We start from the raw sequence: 17,216 nt of genomic DNA, 5'->3' as shown, positions 1-17,216 counted from the left end.
GGAAAAGAGAAGGAAGGAGTTGTTTGTCCACAAATATTGTTTTTCATGAAAGCTATAACTGCATTCTGTGAATAAATAAAAATAATAAATGACTGGTTGCCGTTCATACTGTATTCAGCGTTTCTGACAGTAGTATAGTTTTCGTTTGGCTTCTTTGGTCTGCTATAGTAAGCAAGTATAGTAGATACAAACGACAATCACGGTTTTATTTTAATCAAAATATTTTCAGTGATTGTTTTATTTTTCATATTTATTTCGGAAGATTTCTGTAATTTTAAGCAAACATTTTCATATTTTTCCTTGTGCATGTTTTTAATCAACTTCATGGGGATGGTGCTAATAATTGTGTTTTATCAAATATTTGTGTATTTTTTCTGATGATTTAGCATTTTTGAATGTGTGTAATATTTTAGATATATTTTTGTGACATTTTTCTCTATTTTATCTCTGTTTTCACAATACCTGTTGTTTTTTATATATTGTCTAATATGTGAGTATTTCTTCCTAATATTTGAACATTTTTAAATCTTACATCTCTTAAGAATTTAGTTTGACGTTTTCAGTTTTTTTTTTAACCCCTCATCTAATATATTTTTTTGTATTATTTTTAATATTTGTGTTGGGTTTTTGTTTTGGTCTGTCGTATTTTAAGACTTTTTTGGGGGTAAATTATAGTAAGGATTAGTTTGGCTCTCAGAGAAAATCCCGGTTGATCGCTTTTATAGGTGTTCCTCATACATGTATTTTAATATGAGTAGTCCTCCAATCCGCAGGAAGACGTCACGCCAAGAATAGCACAAGACTGCCCTCTACTGCTTTTCATTTGACACACAGTACTGTACTTCATTCAGTGCCATGGAAAGAAGTGCAGGTCGTCTTCTTTATTTAACAGGCGACGTCACCAACAGCAGTCAACGCGACACCGACTTCCTACCTATATGAGCCATGAGTTTTCGTGTGTTTTTCATTCATTTTTGTGCTTATAACACTATTATTTAATATTTATACATTTCGGCCAATGTTTTTTTTTTAATGAAACTGATTTCATTTGTTCTATTCATGCAATTTTAATGAAATCTGTCTAACTTGTCTATTTTTATATTTCCAAATCTAATCTAATATTTTCATTTCATCTTTTGTATTTGTTACATGAACATTTTGTATTTTGATCATTGTTCTTATATTAAAAATATAGACACATATCGTATTGTATTATATTTATGTATTTTTGTACATTTTCTATTGCATTATTTTTATAATTTTGTTGCATTATTGTTTTAATATTTTGTCAACATCTGTGTATTTTCTGTTTACTACTTTGGAATATTTTGGTCATTTTTGTAGTCATAGGGGTGCTTACTGCTAACAACATTTATTTTGAGTATTTTTAATCCCTCAAACCCTGACCTCAATACCAGCACCAGCTTTTTTGGTGTAGCTAGTTAGCCATATTGGAAGTAACATTTTGCTGCTAAACCGCTAACCCTTCTCTTGTACAGCCAGGAAATCCAGGAAAGTTATTCTAGACGCAGCATGAGGCAAGTCCTCGTTTCAAAACAAACGTTCACAACATTGCCTCGCTGGATTTTAAACATCATAATAACGTGTCAATTTGTTTGAGTGCATCGGGTTACTCACTAGTGATATAAACAGCACCCGCCAGCAGGATCCGAATCAGGATCGTCTTTCAGACGACCTCGCCCGTTGCATCGGCGCATTGACAAACAATTAAATGTCCCAAAAGTAATACGTGCTTAACACATGGTTAGCCAATGTTTAACACACTTACCGAGTGCATCCAAACACATTTGAATGTTACTCAAGTAAAATGCAAGTACACGATCTACCGATTACATGCGTACGCGAATGACACCGTGAATTTGGAAGTTCATAGGGAGGACATTTTAATGGGTTTATCGTATGGATCGTATGAATCGTTATTACACCTGCATGATTAACATACACATGGGAGAGGAAAAAAAAAAGAGAGCCCAGGATGGGACTCCATGAGTTTGGCAAAATCCGTCAGGAAATGGGACCGAAGGCTCAAAAACAAGTGTTTTGTATCCAGAAATGTACTTTTTTTTTTTTTTTTTTTGCTTACATTTTGTGTTTTAGTTATTTGCCTGATTTTGCTGTTACTTGCCACCTAAATTATTTGCTATAACCTAAACAGGGTTTCAGGGTGAATTTAAGTGGTACATTTTGACAAGGAATAAGGGGTGGGACTAGAACAGAATTTTGTTTTGAAATTGAATACTGGTTGAGCAAAAATGCTGTCATAGCTAACAAAAATTGTTTACATATATATGTATTATTTCTTTTCGAATAAAGTTTGTCTATCTAAAAAAAAAAAAAGGAAAAAAAAGTCAACACTGACTCACCAAAACACATTTTGATGTCACAGAATGAACGCTTAGCATGTGGTTGCCCAACGAGCTCTGTTTCACTTTATATAGCGCCATCAACTTTGATGAGTGACAGGTGCACATTGGTAGTGCGGGTGGTACATACCTGCAGTATTTTATGGGCTGCGTGTTCTCAGTCATCGTCACAAAGTCGCGGCACGGTGAAAGCACTAACATGTAGACGATGCAACTCGACATCTCGATGGCCTTTACGTTCCAAAACTTTCCTCCTAAAAATGTGGAATTAAGATATTTTCAATTTTCAAGAAAGCAGATGGAGAAAGAAAGAAGATAAAAACAGTACAAGTATAGTAGATACAAACGACAATCACGGTTTTATTTTAATCAAAATATTTTCAGTGATTGTTTTATTTTTCATATTTATTTCGGAAGATTTCTGTAATTTTAAGCAAACATTTTCATATTTTTCCTCGTGCATGTTTTTAATCAACTTCATGGGGATGGTGCTAATAATTGTGTTTTATCAAATATTTGTGTGTTTTTTTCCTGATGATTTTGCATTTTGGAAAGTGTGTAATATTTTAGATATATTTTTGTGACATTTTTCTCTATTTTATCTCTGTTTTCACAATACCTGTTGTTTTTTATATATTGTCTAATATGTGAGTATTTCTTCCTAATATTTGAACATTTTTAAATCTTACATCTCTTAAGAATTTAGTTTGACGTTTTCAGTACAAACGATACTTTCTACTTGTCAACTTCCTTACCATTTGTCCATGCTGTGATCCCGTCATCTATTTTGACACACGGCTTTTCCCCTCCAGGTTTGAAACCAAAAATACAAAAACACACAGTTAAAGTTGATCTTGCTCATGTCATCCGGTGCCATGTGTTTATCCGCTGGTGCGCACGTGTCACAAGAAAGCAAATTTAGTCCAAGGCCGGCGGGGAGTCGGGTAACTTCTCACGCTTGCGCGCCGTCAAGAAGGCCCGTACGTGCGTGGTGCTTCGTCAACACATGCACACACACACACATGGCTCGATAAACATGAGTCAGTACATATGCACACAAACATATGACTATCAATAGATATATAGAGTGCGTTCTAAATGTCAAAAGATACATTGGGAGAAATGGGAGAAAGGGCAGCACGCGTTCTAAAGCAAAAACATTCCTGGGAAGTTAGAGGAGCAAAATAGCCCTTACCACCAATTTTGCTGAGCAAAACAAAATTGGGCGGACATGTCAATCACGACGCCACATATGGAAAAGTCTCAAGGCCCCGAAGATGGAGTTGAAGAGGAAGTCAGTTATTTTGGTTGGAAGCAGCCGGATTCCAGAGTTTGCTTCATTAGGTCCAAAGGTCGTCAAAATGGTTGATATCGCAAGCTTTAAAACATCCAATAACTTCCCTTTTCCCGTTAAATGCAAAACAACACCTAAGTTGAAAGTTAAATCAAATAAATATCCACACCAGGCAGTTGAAATTTGGGGAAAACAGAATACAAAACTCAATCACTATAAATGACCTTTCAGTGACCTCATCAGAATCACGCTGTCATGATGGAGTTGGAGCCGAATGATCAAATTCTGTGGCCAAACATTTACACACACACACAATATAATTGTAAGTCATTTAAAATGTTTCCTTCATTTTCGATCATTTTTTGTCATTGGATGTGCATGATGTTGGCATGTCCCACATATGGTAGACTACAGTGCATTTCATAGGTAAAAAGTTAAATGATACGAAATCACAGGGTTTTCATTTTTGCACAAGTTATTTGATGAAAGCAGACATTTTGATCACGCAATATAGTCCACTTTTGTGTGTGTGTATGCTTTCGTTTTTGCTACATTGTGGGGCCCCATACTCGCGTGTTTTTCCAGGTTTAACTACCATTGTGGGGACCGACTTGAAATTTTGGGGACATTTTGGTGGTCCCCACAAGTCCAGACCTCTTTTTGAGGGTCAAGACTTGGTTTTAGAGTTTAGGTTGGAATTGGGTTATGGTTAAGGTTAGGGTAAGGAATGGGGGTAGGCAATCATTTTTGATGGTTGGGGTTAGGGGGCGGGGCTAGGAAATGCATCAAGTCAATGAGATGTCCCCACGATGATACAAAGACAAGTAAGTGTGTGTGTCTGTGTGTGTAAAGCACTTTGAGTTGTTTCTTTACATGATAAGATGCTATATAAATAAAGTTGACTTGACTTGCAAAAAGTGTGAATATGAACCGCACCAAACCCCAAAAATTTAAGTTTGCTTTTGGTCCGGACCAAGCAAGAGACAAAGAGGACTTTTCTGGTCTGAATACACTCTTAACGTTCGCCAAAAATGTCCACCCTGTCAGCAAGTTGACATAGTTTACTGTTTGCATGGACATTGTCTGCTTACAGTTAATTTAAAAACAAACTTATTTCTAATAGCATCTATTTAATATATGAAGTTCAATGGAAAAACGGATTAGGCCAAGTGAAATGGCAAATCTCACAGGAATCTCAAGGGAAACATTAATTCAGGAAGAAAAATTAAGGCACGATCACTAACCACATTTGTAAATGGTGTTCAGTTCAATGAGGAGATTTTGCATACCGGCACTCTAACTCATAAGACTCCAGCTAATCATCAAACAAACATGAAGCAAATGACATTAATCAAATGGGGGGGGGGGGTACGAATCATCATATTGTTAACGGTGTACTGTAGGATATGATGGAGCAAGGACATTGATGTTAAATGTACACAATAATAATAATAATAATAATAATAATAATAATAATAATAATCCCACCAGAGCGTTTTTTGGTATGTTTTTAATCCTAAAAAGATACAAGCATGATGATGAGTCTGCACAAAGAAAGAAAAACGGTTGCGACGGGTTGTCGTGGTTATCAGTTCTCCAGAAAAGCCACGTAGTCGGTGAGTCTGGCCAACTGCTGCTCGTTGGGAACCGACGAAACGGGGGGAGGATCTGCGCAGAGGACACATCGGAGTGGTGGGGGGGGTGGGGGGGGGCATTGAGTCATCCGTCTTCTTTACATCTCTCCCGTTTTAACTCGCCACTACGGCCGCCACGTGTTTCAACTCAGGTGTCAACATCCGCAAATGATCTCACGCGCCACCCGTGTCTTGTTAACGATGCCGAGGTGACCGAGTTGACTTGAAAGAGCAAACGTCGCGACGCTTTGCGTTCATCGCAAACAGACAAGATTTTCTTCAAGTGATTTACTTGATAGCATAAGACGACTCCTTCATAAATGGGGCGGGGGGTGCTTGTGTAATGTTGAACACGTGTGCAGCAGATGTGTTTTTTTTTCGTTGGTTCGCAAAAATGAAGACATGAGACAGCTTTAAAAAGAAAAAGAAGAAATATAGGGAAAAGCAAAGAGATTGCCCTGCAGATTGCAAATTCCAGTTCGGCTGTGTACTACATCCAGATGGAAGTATGCGGAAAATAAAAATGACTTAGTACTTACTAATTCTCATGTTTATCTTTTAGGTGAGACCTTAAAGGGATACTTGATGCATTTAGCCATTTTCAGCAGTAAAGTTCATGTTTTGTCTAGAGTCAATTTGATAACGCCATTATTTTTCACGTAAAATTTAGAACCTTTAAAAACCCATTTTCCCACTTGCTGTTGACAGAAGATGGCATCCACGAGTGCTGAGGAAATAGGTAACAACCAATCAGGGCTCACCTGTTTTTAGGGGTTGGTCATGTGACGTTAGCAAATTGAGACATGATTGGTCGTTACCCGTTTCCTGAGCCCGCGTGATGTCATCTTCAGTGGACAGCAAGTGGCAAATTTATCTTATCTTATTACTGTTGACGGTTAAATGAGTCAAGTATCTCTCTTTAATGTTCTTGTATGGTTTAAGGAAGTGTTTCTCAAATTTTTTACATCAAGCACCACCACAAAAAAAATAAAAATAAAATAGAAGTACACTACCAGTCAAAAGTTTTATTTTTGGGATTGGTAGTGTATATTCCATGTTATTGTAATCTACTGCAACTCTATACATATTTTGCTTAAATATCAGAAAATGAAAAAAAAAACTCTGTACTTAAATCTTAAATGTTACAGTTAAAATGTATTGCTCTAAAGTGAAATGCAAACTGTATCTAAATAAAAGTTTTGGACAAACAGTACTAACAGATTAAGTGTAAATGTATTTTGCTAAATGGTTAAATATACTTGAATTGTACTTAGAGGAACACACAATTTAAAATAAAATGTATTTTATTCTATTAGACAATGTGTATGAACATGAAAAGTGCAAATATCATCAATGACATCTGATTCCCTGAATAAAGGTTGATTAAGTATCCAAATAATGACAAACCCTGTACGCTGCCATAATGGATATTTTTGTCCAGTCATCTAACCATCTCACATTTTAGATTCTTGCTTCGAGAAAGGGGGAAAAAATACATTTAATATGGACGTGACTCATGTACTATACAGCGGTGTGCACCACCATGTCCTTTACGATGGCAAATGTATGAAAACTGTGATGGATTCTCACCAAAATGTATTTGGACGTGATAAGCACAGAAAATCTTACGACGAAACTCACAATATTTAGGATTATATTTTATTTTATTTTTTCTTCTTTTTAAGAGCTCAGTATTGTTCATTCGGAAAAGTCATCATCATTGCTCTTTTTTTTTTTATTATTATTTTTTTTTAATATATATATATATATATATATATATATAATTTTTTTTTTTTTTTTTTTTAGGATTTAGGATTATATTAATGTCGTGAGCGTATACTGTAAGTGTTGCCTCATTGACATGCATGTTGACCATTTAAAAGTAGCAAGAGTGCCACCTACCTGGCTTTCTCGGCATCACCATCCTGGTGGTGGGATCTGCCTGCCAGCCCTGACTCGCCACACCTTCAGGCAAACGCAAGCAGTCATGTTTAACTTGGATCGTGCACGGGTGCGGCGCTTGTGGCACGACTTACCTTTGACGGCCTCTTCCACCGAGTAGCCCACAAAGGCGGCAAAATCTTCGGCGTCGATGTTAGTGTACGCCTGCGCCACAAGCCCGTAGGCCCTTTGCCGCGTACTCTCTGGGAAGCAAAATAAGAAAGCCATGACATCAGTGCACTAAAGCGTCTGGCAGCCTAACTTACATGAATTGTAGATATAATGAAAAGGCAAAATGAAATCATGACAACTTAATTTGTGTTGGCACCAAAACAAGTATTGACAAAATATATTTCCGTTCCATTAGAAAACATTTGGATTGCTTTCATACGTCACGTCAGTCTTCAGAGTTCCCTTTCATGTCCCATTTTTTTACATTGAAAGCACTTTGATTTTTTTTTATTCAATGTCGCTATTTTCACATTTTAACTTTCCATTTGAAACATTAAATCAAAATGAGTTCTAAAAAAATACTAATTAAAAATATTAAAATCAGCCAAGGGGTGTTGAATCCAGACAACGCATGGGTCCACTAATATATATATATATAATATATATATATATAATATATATATATATATAATATATAATATATATAAATATATATTATATATATATAAATATATATAAATATATAATATATATATATATATATATATATATATATATATATATATAATATATATATAATATATATAAATATATATTATATATATATAAATATATATAAATATATAATATATATATATATATATATATATATATATATATATATATAATATAAATATATATATATATATATATATATATATATATATATATATATATATATATATATATATATATATATATATATATATATATATATATATATATATATCAGGGGCTACTCAGAATATACGCATGGACCAGATGCAGCACACAGGCCGCCAGTTGCCCATCCCCGGTCTGGAGTGTGTCAAACGTCAAAGCGGCTCAATCTTTTCTTCCTTCAGCCCGACCCGGTGCCGTTGTTCGGGGAAGATAAGAGTCAAGTGCGAAGGGGGCCACGGGGCAAAATGCGCTTGGTCCACCGTCGCCTCCAGCAGCTCTGCCATGAATGCCTCGGGGTTGCGGCCTTGCATTTTTGATATCCTAGCAACCTTGCTTATGTGTATCAACACCCCCCATTTGTGTCGAGTGCAGCGGCCAGCAGCCGTGACAATAACATCGTCGGATGAGAAAAGACAGCTGCGAGGAGAAGTCAGAAGATTTGTTGAGTTTTTCCCATACTCCCGTCCAGCAAACTTCCTGTCTACTCTCTCTCTGTGTGTTACGCTGTGGAAACGTGATGAGTTTTCATCGTATGCTTAATCAGTTTGTGTTGTATGGTACCTGACGACGGTGCTTATGCTCTCATGTCTAATCAGTGCTTCATGTGCTTCTGTTGAAACTAAAAATGTATCGCACTTTAATACCTCCCTGCTATGTTAATGGAATTACAATTACAGTACATAGCAATACAACTCGTCTCACTAAGCTAAGCTAATAAAGTATTAAGTTATAATTACAATGAATATTTGCGTGAAAAATACCTTTAGGTCATAATTATAAAAGTATCAAATGGGGAAAACAGTAAGCAACTATGAGAAGCAGTTTGGCTGATAAGTAAACATTTCTTCGGATTACGATTCAATTTTGCACGGGTCAGTTTGAGAGAATGAAATGCAATGACTTGGTTTGTTGTCATTTTACATACATTTGAAATAACTTGTCAGTACTGTAAATATCCTTCCAGGATCCGTCTCCAATAAAAAAAAAAAGACTTGATACATATCTTGATTTATTTCAAAGTGGAACAATTTCATTTCATTTAAAGCAATTGCATCTTTTAAATAAAAACCAAACAAGTTTGCTCCTGTTCAAACCAGTTTTTGTTACACCTCTAAGAATTAAAATGTTTTAAATGTAACCCAATGACATAATTGACTTCCGGAAGTCTGCTAGCTTAATGCTAACCAGTCATGGGAAACGTCATAGACAAGATAGACACTGCGGACCGTGTTGGAAGACGCGTGACCCGTAACTGCAATCCAGCTTTCTGACACTGGGCAGAACATTTGGCTCCCGAAAACCTTGATAGTCTTGAGATTTCTTTGCACCCGGGCCAAGTTCAACACACCATGTGACATGTGACTTAGAAATCAGCCCCTGAACATAACTGAGCCTGCTGTTCATGCAGCCACAGTGTTCTTTTCTTTAGGACACACGGACGGCAGAGGCAACGTTTTTGGTACCTTTTGTGAAAGTATTAAAAACCCAAAATAAACACTTAAATTCTTTGGTATAATATTAAACTAACTTTATGAGTACTAACATTTGTGTGTATAAAAGGGAAAATAAACAAAAGTAAGGCTCGCAGAAGTGTTATCGTATTATTTATCTCTAGCTCCAATTATTTATTTATTTTAAACAAGCAGCAACACGACTTAAGGGTTATTAATGAACCTGCTACCGACGCTGGAACCATTTTGAGGCTGCACATTGGAAAGCGATGAGGAACCAAGCCAAGCAGGTCATCCCAAGGGGCTTTCTGTAACCCAGTCCACAAGCAGACGTGTATTTTTACCACAGTCTCTCGACCCCGGGGTGATGACGAGAGCGGCAACTGCACGGACGGGTCGGTCCGAGCGCGCCCTTTCTGACGCTCCAGAGTTGGGCTGAAGCGTGCCGAGAAAAGAAGTCTAAGTGGAGGAGCTGCGTTTTAGGCGAGAGGCGGGTGGGGAGGGAGGAGGGAGGAGGGAGGAGGGAGGAGGGAGGAGGGAGGAGGGAGGAGGGAGCAGGCCCTGGCCTGCCCTTCTCGGGCAGTCTATTCTCGGGCAGCTATCATTTCTCACCCTCTCACCTCTTAAAAATAGCCCCCGCTTTTCACCGGCAAAGGCAAAGCAGGCAGGAGATAGCAATGCCTTTATTTTTAAATGCAGCCGAAGAGCGCTGCGGACACATTCGAATCAAAAAAACTTCAAAAGAACAATGGCCGCGTCTCCAATTAGTGCTTTCAAGCTAACACAATAAAGACGGTTCACAATTTAATGTCATGCAGCTTTATTTTTCAAAGTCCAAGTCAAGACAAAGTGAGATTGCAAATATCTATAACCATCTGCTACATTTTAAATAAAATCAACACGTCGGCGACATTCTAAACTTGACATCTCCTCTTAATACCAACATTCAAGTGGTTCAGAAGTACAAAAGTATAAAAAGGAAAGTTACGTATTCAACAGTGATGTCAAATATTGCACTGAAAGTACTGGCAAGTGACGCGAGCCCACATCTCCCCATAACTTTTTCAATCGTTAACATCCACGAGTCCCTGCCATACTCTTGTCAGAACACCTTCACAAGCACTTAAGTCCACCATCACAACATTTTCCATTATTCCTCCTCTTCCTCCTCCTCCTCCTCCTCCTCCGTATTATCGAAATCAACTTCATCTTCCGAGCCAAAGTCCATCTTTGCCAGCACCGCTTCCACGAGCTCCGTCGACACGGCGAATTGATCCATCTTCTCGAACCCGGGCTCGGGCCGCTCTTCGCCCATGGAGCCTTTGGCCGCGTCTTTGGTCTGCGTGATGAGGCCCTTGGCCGCCACCAGAAACTCGGCGGCGCCGCTCTGCTCCAGCGCCCTGACGGCCGAGTCGGTGAGGTCGGTGCCGGCTTGCAGTCGCTCGCCGTAGCGCTGGGACAGCGCCCGCAGCGTGGCCACCTTCTCGTCTTGCTCTTTGGCGATCTGCTCCAGCAGGACGGTCTTTCGCTCCTCCAGGACGGCGTACAGCAGGTCGAAGCGTTCGGAGAGGCCTGACTTGGCGCGCTGGGCGTTTTCCTGGACGGCGCGGCAAGCGTCTTCCATCTGGATGAGCAGAGACTGCAGGCGTCCGTTGCTGCCCACCAGGTTGTCGATAGCATTGCCCAGTTCGCTCTTTTGGCTCTGGTAGACGCTCTCTAAAGGCGCCACCTCGCAGTCTTTATGCTGACCGAACACTTTGCACATGGAGCACGTCGGCGTATGGCAGGTTTTGCAGTAGATGTTGATTTTCTCGTCTTCGTGCTCCTGGCACTTGGGCTCTTTGGACTCTTTGGGCTTCAGGGAGGTTTCGTTGTTGCCGCTCACTTCCTGCTGCTGCTTGTAGATGTCGATGATGTTCTCCACCAGCAGGTTCCGCTGGAGCCCGTGGACGCCGTGGCGGTCCAGCACCACCTCGAACCTGCAGGTGGGGCAGCGGAAGACGCCGCCGGAAAAGCGGTAGGGGTTGCGCGAGTCGTAGAGGTCGCTGGCGCAGCTGCGGCACAGGTTGTGTTGGCAGGGCAGGATGACCACCGGCTTGGTGAACATGTCCAGGCAGATGGGGCAGCTCAATTGCTTCTCCAGGCTGTCCATGGGGCTGGGAGGGCGAACCAACGATCCGGTCCTCTGCACGTCCATGATGCAAAATAAATGTCCGACTTCTTTGCTGGCTAATGGGAAGACTTTTTGGAAACGAATTAAGGCAAGTCGCTCGATTATCCTTGGGGGGGGGGGGGGGGGGGGGGTGCTGCTACTCGGTCACTTCTCGATCAACTCTGGCTGATGAACCCGCAGCGCCGTCCTTTATACCGCCTCCCTTACAGCTGGTGACATCTGATCTAACCAACCAAAGCGCACATTCCTGCCTGCTTGCTCGCTCGCTGGCCCAGGGGAACTTTTCACAGAAATGCCCCCCCCCACCCACCTCACACCTCCCCATTGCAGCATGTGTCACATGTCCCAGTTGGCCGTGCGCGGCATCCAACGGGAGCGGTGGACATGGTGGATGGACAGAGAAATAAACAGGGTGCATGTGACTGACGTAAAAGGAAGCCAAACAAGCGGCATCGTGTACATCGTGTGAAACAGATGCTTTTAGAAGTCCGTCTGTTTGTTTGTTTGTTTGTTAGGCCTCGAGTTCAGTGTTGCCAACTTTCTCGCTAAATCTTACCAAAAGCTCCTTGGAGACTTTCTTTTTGTCAAAAGCGATGAGCGACAAATCTCGCAACTTTTTCTGGTGTTTTTTTCCCCCCTCATATTTTGCCTCTTCCACGATGTTATTCCTCCTTCCTTTAGTGTCAATCATTATTGCCAATTATGCAAATTAGACTACGGCATCATTTAGCGACTTTTAACGACTTTTAAGGACAGACAAGAGCTACTTACCGTACTGCTGGCTATGTTAACCAAGACAAACACAATTCCATGTATTTTCAATTAAGACCAATAACCATTTTTAAATGAATAAACTGTTGGTCAAAATGAACAATGGCAAATCCATGTTCTTTAGGCAGCTTAAAAAGTTTGCTAAAAAATTAGCAAGGGACTCTTCACCGCATTGACCATTCAACATCTACTGACTCACCACAACGGAAAAATTGTGGCTCTTTATTGGGTTTTTGACATTTTGCGTACAATATATATTTTTCTGAACCACAAGTCCATGGCGCAATTGCAAAGACAGGCAATAAAGAAGAGTGGATATTCTTTTAGGGCTGTGGCAATGGTGGATCACACCATTCAATGACAACACTTTCCCACCACAGGTACATAATATAGTTTATTAATGTACAACACAATAAAGATAGTTGCTGACCCATGTACACTATGTGACAGTTTTGTCATTTTTCTGGGCTGCGTCGCTTGACGTGCCTTTGAAACGGCATATACACATAAATAGACGTATAATGAAATATACACAGCAGAATGCAAGTTTTATTTCCCTTGAGGGCTTTCAATTGGCATAATAAAATCAAATTAAAGTTGTGTTGGCCCAAACTGTCCTATTTAAAAAAATAATATTTTTTTTTTACTTTTTTTCAAATTGAATTTTTATTTCAACTGTAATTCTTATAGTATTAAAATACTGACCCGGCAATAATAGCACCTTTCGAGAGACTCATTCCATCTATTAAACACATTTCATTTCATCTCATTTAACAAAGAAACCAAGTATGGTTAATCTCCGATTTAGAATAGTGCACAAACTTTTAAAAACATGTTTTTTGTTCTTATGAGAGACTGACTGTTGCAGTTTCACTAAAAGTAGAATGATTTTCTTCTACTTCAATTGTTTAACATGCGGGTCTCACTAAACCACGAGTGTTTAAAGGAAATAAACATGAGAGGAGGGTTAAAGCAGCTTTGTTTACTCCTCACTCCCAAGTGAAATCTTTCGGTTCACATCTGTCAACGCGTCCACACGCAATTATCATCCTGCGAGTTCCACGAAATGTCCCGTGACAAACTGTACGCCAGCTTCTACACACCTCTGGCACATCAACACGAGGTGGAACCGTAAACATGACGGAGATGCTATTATTAAAACGCTTTCACAATGTCACATGATGCAAATGTTCCAAAGTATAGATAATAAAAATTAAAAAAAAAAGACAAAATAAACCTTTTCAGTTTGTGTTTCGCTTGCATGTCAAATTAAACTGCCGTTGGTGTTCAAAAATGGATTAAAATAACTTTATTTCCTAACATAACCTGACTTTCTAGCTATTCTTAAAGCAGTGTTCAATTGGTGCCCCCTGCTGGCGAATACAATCACACGCGTCAAAGTTACACAATTTGGTGAGCTTTATGTGATATCAACACTTTGTCCCACTGCCACAATGCAAGACACGTACCTTGAAGGGCCTCCATTACCGGGAGAATGTTTTCTGACCACTGATAAGCCGCAATAGATGTGTAGATTCCAGGGAAATCTCGTTGCCATATGTGCTGGCCAACTGTCCAAATTGCTGCTAATTCAGGATTTACCTGAGTACAATAATAAAAATAAAAAAAACTTAAAATCTTGTCACCACTGGAAATTAATACACAAGCAGAAAGAAGGTCCTGGACTGAAGATTTGTGTATTCCTTGTTGGTTACATCTCTAAATTATTTTAAATTTGGTGCCTTTTTTTCTCTCTCTCTTTGTACAAAGCTGGTGATTCATTAATAAATGAACTGCAGGCTTGTTTCTTCTTTAGGACATTTCAGGCAAGAATCATGACCATCAGTCATAATATTTTATATGTCATATATAAGCACAAGAGACGTACACAGCCAGAGCAGAGCGGGGAAAACTGTAACAAATTGTACTCAAGTGAGAGTACTAATACTTTAGAAAAATATGACTCAAGTAAACCTCCAAACAATTACTTAAAAGTAAAAGGGTATTAAGTTAAAAAAAAAAAAAAGTACTGGGTAACTTCTGATTCATCTTTTTCTTTTAATCAAATGATTAAACAGTAGCATTGTCCCTATAGAATATTTTTAGAATCGATTAATCTATTGATTATTCAATCGATTAATCGGATTAATTTAAATTTTGCATTAAAGTGTATTGCAAAAACATTTTTTCCTGATTACTGTTTATTAACCAGTGATTGTTTATTTTGTACTTCATTATCATATAGTGATTAAAAAAAGGTAGTTACCGGGTCGGTCATTGTTTTCCAAAGTCAAAACAAATGTTTGCAAATGTCTTATTTTGATTAAACACAGAAAATGTTCTTTTTTCATGAAGAACTACAGAAATCAGTGAACTACTGTTGATTTTTTTTTAAATGGCTGTTGAGCAAAACGCTTACTCCTTTTATTGCCTGGGGAATCCTCTTCCAGAGATACCTGCCGTTATTCCTGTACAATACACAAGGACACGTCAGTACACAGACATATTTTGTTGTCGTTTTATTTCTTAATGACACATGTAACTTACATATCATTATGTAATAAATAAAGTGCCAAAAGCTGTGCATACACTTGAGGGGTCGTAATGCCTCCTGGTGCCTGTTGGAACAAAACAGTAATATATAAATAATAAGGTAGGGTACTATAAGTACAATGAAATGATGGGGGGGGGGGGGGGGGGTCGAAGTAGTGTGTGGTACAAGATTTGGTATCAATCCCCTATTGGGCAGTATTACAGATAGTGATATTTTTATATTTAAGGTGGATGATGTCATCAAATTGCTAATTGTGAACTCATTTAATTACTAATTGGCGGTAGTTAACAACATCGATTTTGGAGAGTTGAGACAGTTATAGAAAGTTGTTTTTTTATGTATGTTCTTTGTAAACATGATAGAGAAGCGTGTTTACTTTGTTGAATCTTTATTCAATATGTTAACATCAAAATTATAGTGCCACTAGCTCCACTTCAGGTGCGCTCGCATGCTAGGAGTAGACTAATGGGCTCTTTGCACAAATCCACTACTTCCTGAACTTAATACCACTCCTTCATTTCCTGCTTTTCATGATTGGACAAATTGATTAATCCAGGTGTGCCTGACCTCAGTAACCACAACGATAATGGCCAGACACACCTGGATTAGTCAGTTTGTCCAATCATGAAAGACAGGAAATGAAGGAGTGGTATTGAGTTCAGGAAGTAGTGGATTTGTGCAAAGAGCCCATTTAGGCACCTTAGCCTGGTCCACGCGGTCGCCCCCTGGCGGTTGGCGAACTATTGCTTGATATTGCAGCAGAGCACGCATTCGAAATGTAAATAAATAGCCCTGACGACCAGGTGCACTTAATCGTACCAGCCAAAACCGTCACGATAAAAATTCGGAATTGTGCAACCCTAACAAGCAAACAACCCAAGCAAATTGGACAAGAAGCATAATAGGTAGAGGATGGGCGTCACTCATTCAGAGAGCACTTGCAAACATCGTTCACACTCCGTTGACAAGTATGGACACAAATTTCTAAAAAAAATTAATCAACCAATAACACAAAATGAATCATCGCTACCTACACTAACGTTAGTAACAACGCAAACGACGTTTGTATTGACCCTCACACCACAATTATGCGAATCGCCAACGAGCTGGTGAACTCTTGCTCAGCTAACACACAAGCTTCATAACACTGCGCAAAACAAACGACATTTGCAACTAAGTATTTAAAGTGTGTCGATATTATTAACCCCAGCCGATCGGGTACTGTTAGCTTAATATCTTTATGTATCAGCCCCTGTCCCATTTGCTGTTCGACGCTAAAGCAGCGGACAAGACGCACAAAATGAAAAGACTCCGATAATTTTGTAACATACCTCGACCTCTTGAGCTTCACACTGCTCTAATAGTTTGTCAAAATTTTCTTCCATTATCACAGCAGTTGGCATGATGAGGAAGATTGGTCCTCGCGTTTGCCGAGGAACTTTGCTTTCCCAACCGAGCCAGTTCAAGCGACATGACCCGGAAGTACTTGGAGGAAAAGTCGTTCCAATCCACTGATAGCTCTATCACTAGATAGCCGATAGCCCGCAAGCCGTTGCGATCACAGGGCGGCCATCTTGCTCCTCCCATCTCGCGAGCAGACTACTGTATGACCTATACCGGAAGAACTTGGAGGAAAAGTCGTTCAAATCCATTGATAGCTCTATCACTGGATAGCCGATAGCCCGCAAGCCGTTGCGATCACAGGGCGGCCATCTTGCTCCTCCCATCTCGCGAGCAGTCTACTGTATAACCTATACGGTATGAAAGGACATGATGAGTCAGATATGGATAGCCTGGTTAAAGCGTGTAAATCCTGTGGTGAAGAGCAAGTCCACCAAGTCAGCTCAACTGTATCTGTAAACTGTATCTCTCCATTCATCTGGTGGACATGCAATTAACCTTGGGAGCTGCACTGTGCCACAAAAGCAGCTGTGTGAGCGTTGTGTAATAAGTTGTATACAATGTATCGATCCCAAACAGCTGTTCAATGTTTGACATCTTGCTTCTTGGAAACCAGAGCGAACATTTTCAAATAAAAGCAAACATAAAATGACCTTTTAATGTTTATTCGCTGTCATGCAGGAAGGCCTGTGGCTGTGTTATGTTCAAAACTGGGAACCCCCCCCTCAAAAAAAAAAGGC

The 17,216-nt window shown here is 39.4% G+C and overlaps 2 protein-coding genes across 2 annotated transcripts; both read right to left on the bottom strand.

The window, feature by feature from the left end:
• Nucleotides 1-5,171: 5,171 nt before the first annotated feature.
• On the bottom strand, nucleotides 5,172-16,663 carry cops8 (COP9 signalosome subunit 8). Its single transcript, XM_086090461.1, has 7 exons — nucleotides 16,407-16,663; nucleotides 15,069-15,139; nucleotides 14,941-14,989; nucleotides 13,991-14,123; nucleotides 7,349-7,456; nucleotides 7,215-7,277; nucleotides 5,172-5,346 (listed from the first exon to the last, which is right to left on the bottom strand). The coding sequence occupies exons 1-7, from the start codon at nucleotides 16,476-16,478 to the stop codon at nucleotides 5,267-5,269; spliced, it is 576 nt and encodes a 191-aa protein (XP_085946587.1). The 5' UTR covers nucleotides 16,479-16,663; the 3' UTR covers nucleotides 5,172-5,266.
• trim63b (tripartite motif containing 63b) lies at nucleotides 10,381-11,851 on the bottom strand. The gene has a single exon (XM_086091228.1). The coding sequence runs from the start codon at nucleotides 11,772-11,774 to the stop codon at nucleotides 10,728-10,730; it is 1,047 nt and encodes a 348-aa protein (XP_085947354.1). The 5' UTR covers nucleotides 11,775-11,851; the 3' UTR covers nucleotides 10,381-10,727.
• Nucleotides 16,664-17,216: the final 553 nt, after the last annotated feature.

This window comes from Leptonotus elevatus, chromosome 12 (assembly GCF_054856555.1).
Source record: "Leptonotus elevatus isolate MCC_2025b chromosome 12, RoL_Lele_1.0, whole genome shotgun sequence".
Lineage (NCBI taxonomy): Eukaryota > Metazoa > Chordata > Actinopteri > Syngnathiformes > Syngnathidae > Leptonotus > Leptonotus elevatus.
Note: the sequence above shows the minus strand (reverse complement) of the source record. Positions and strands in the feature narration are given on the sequence as shown.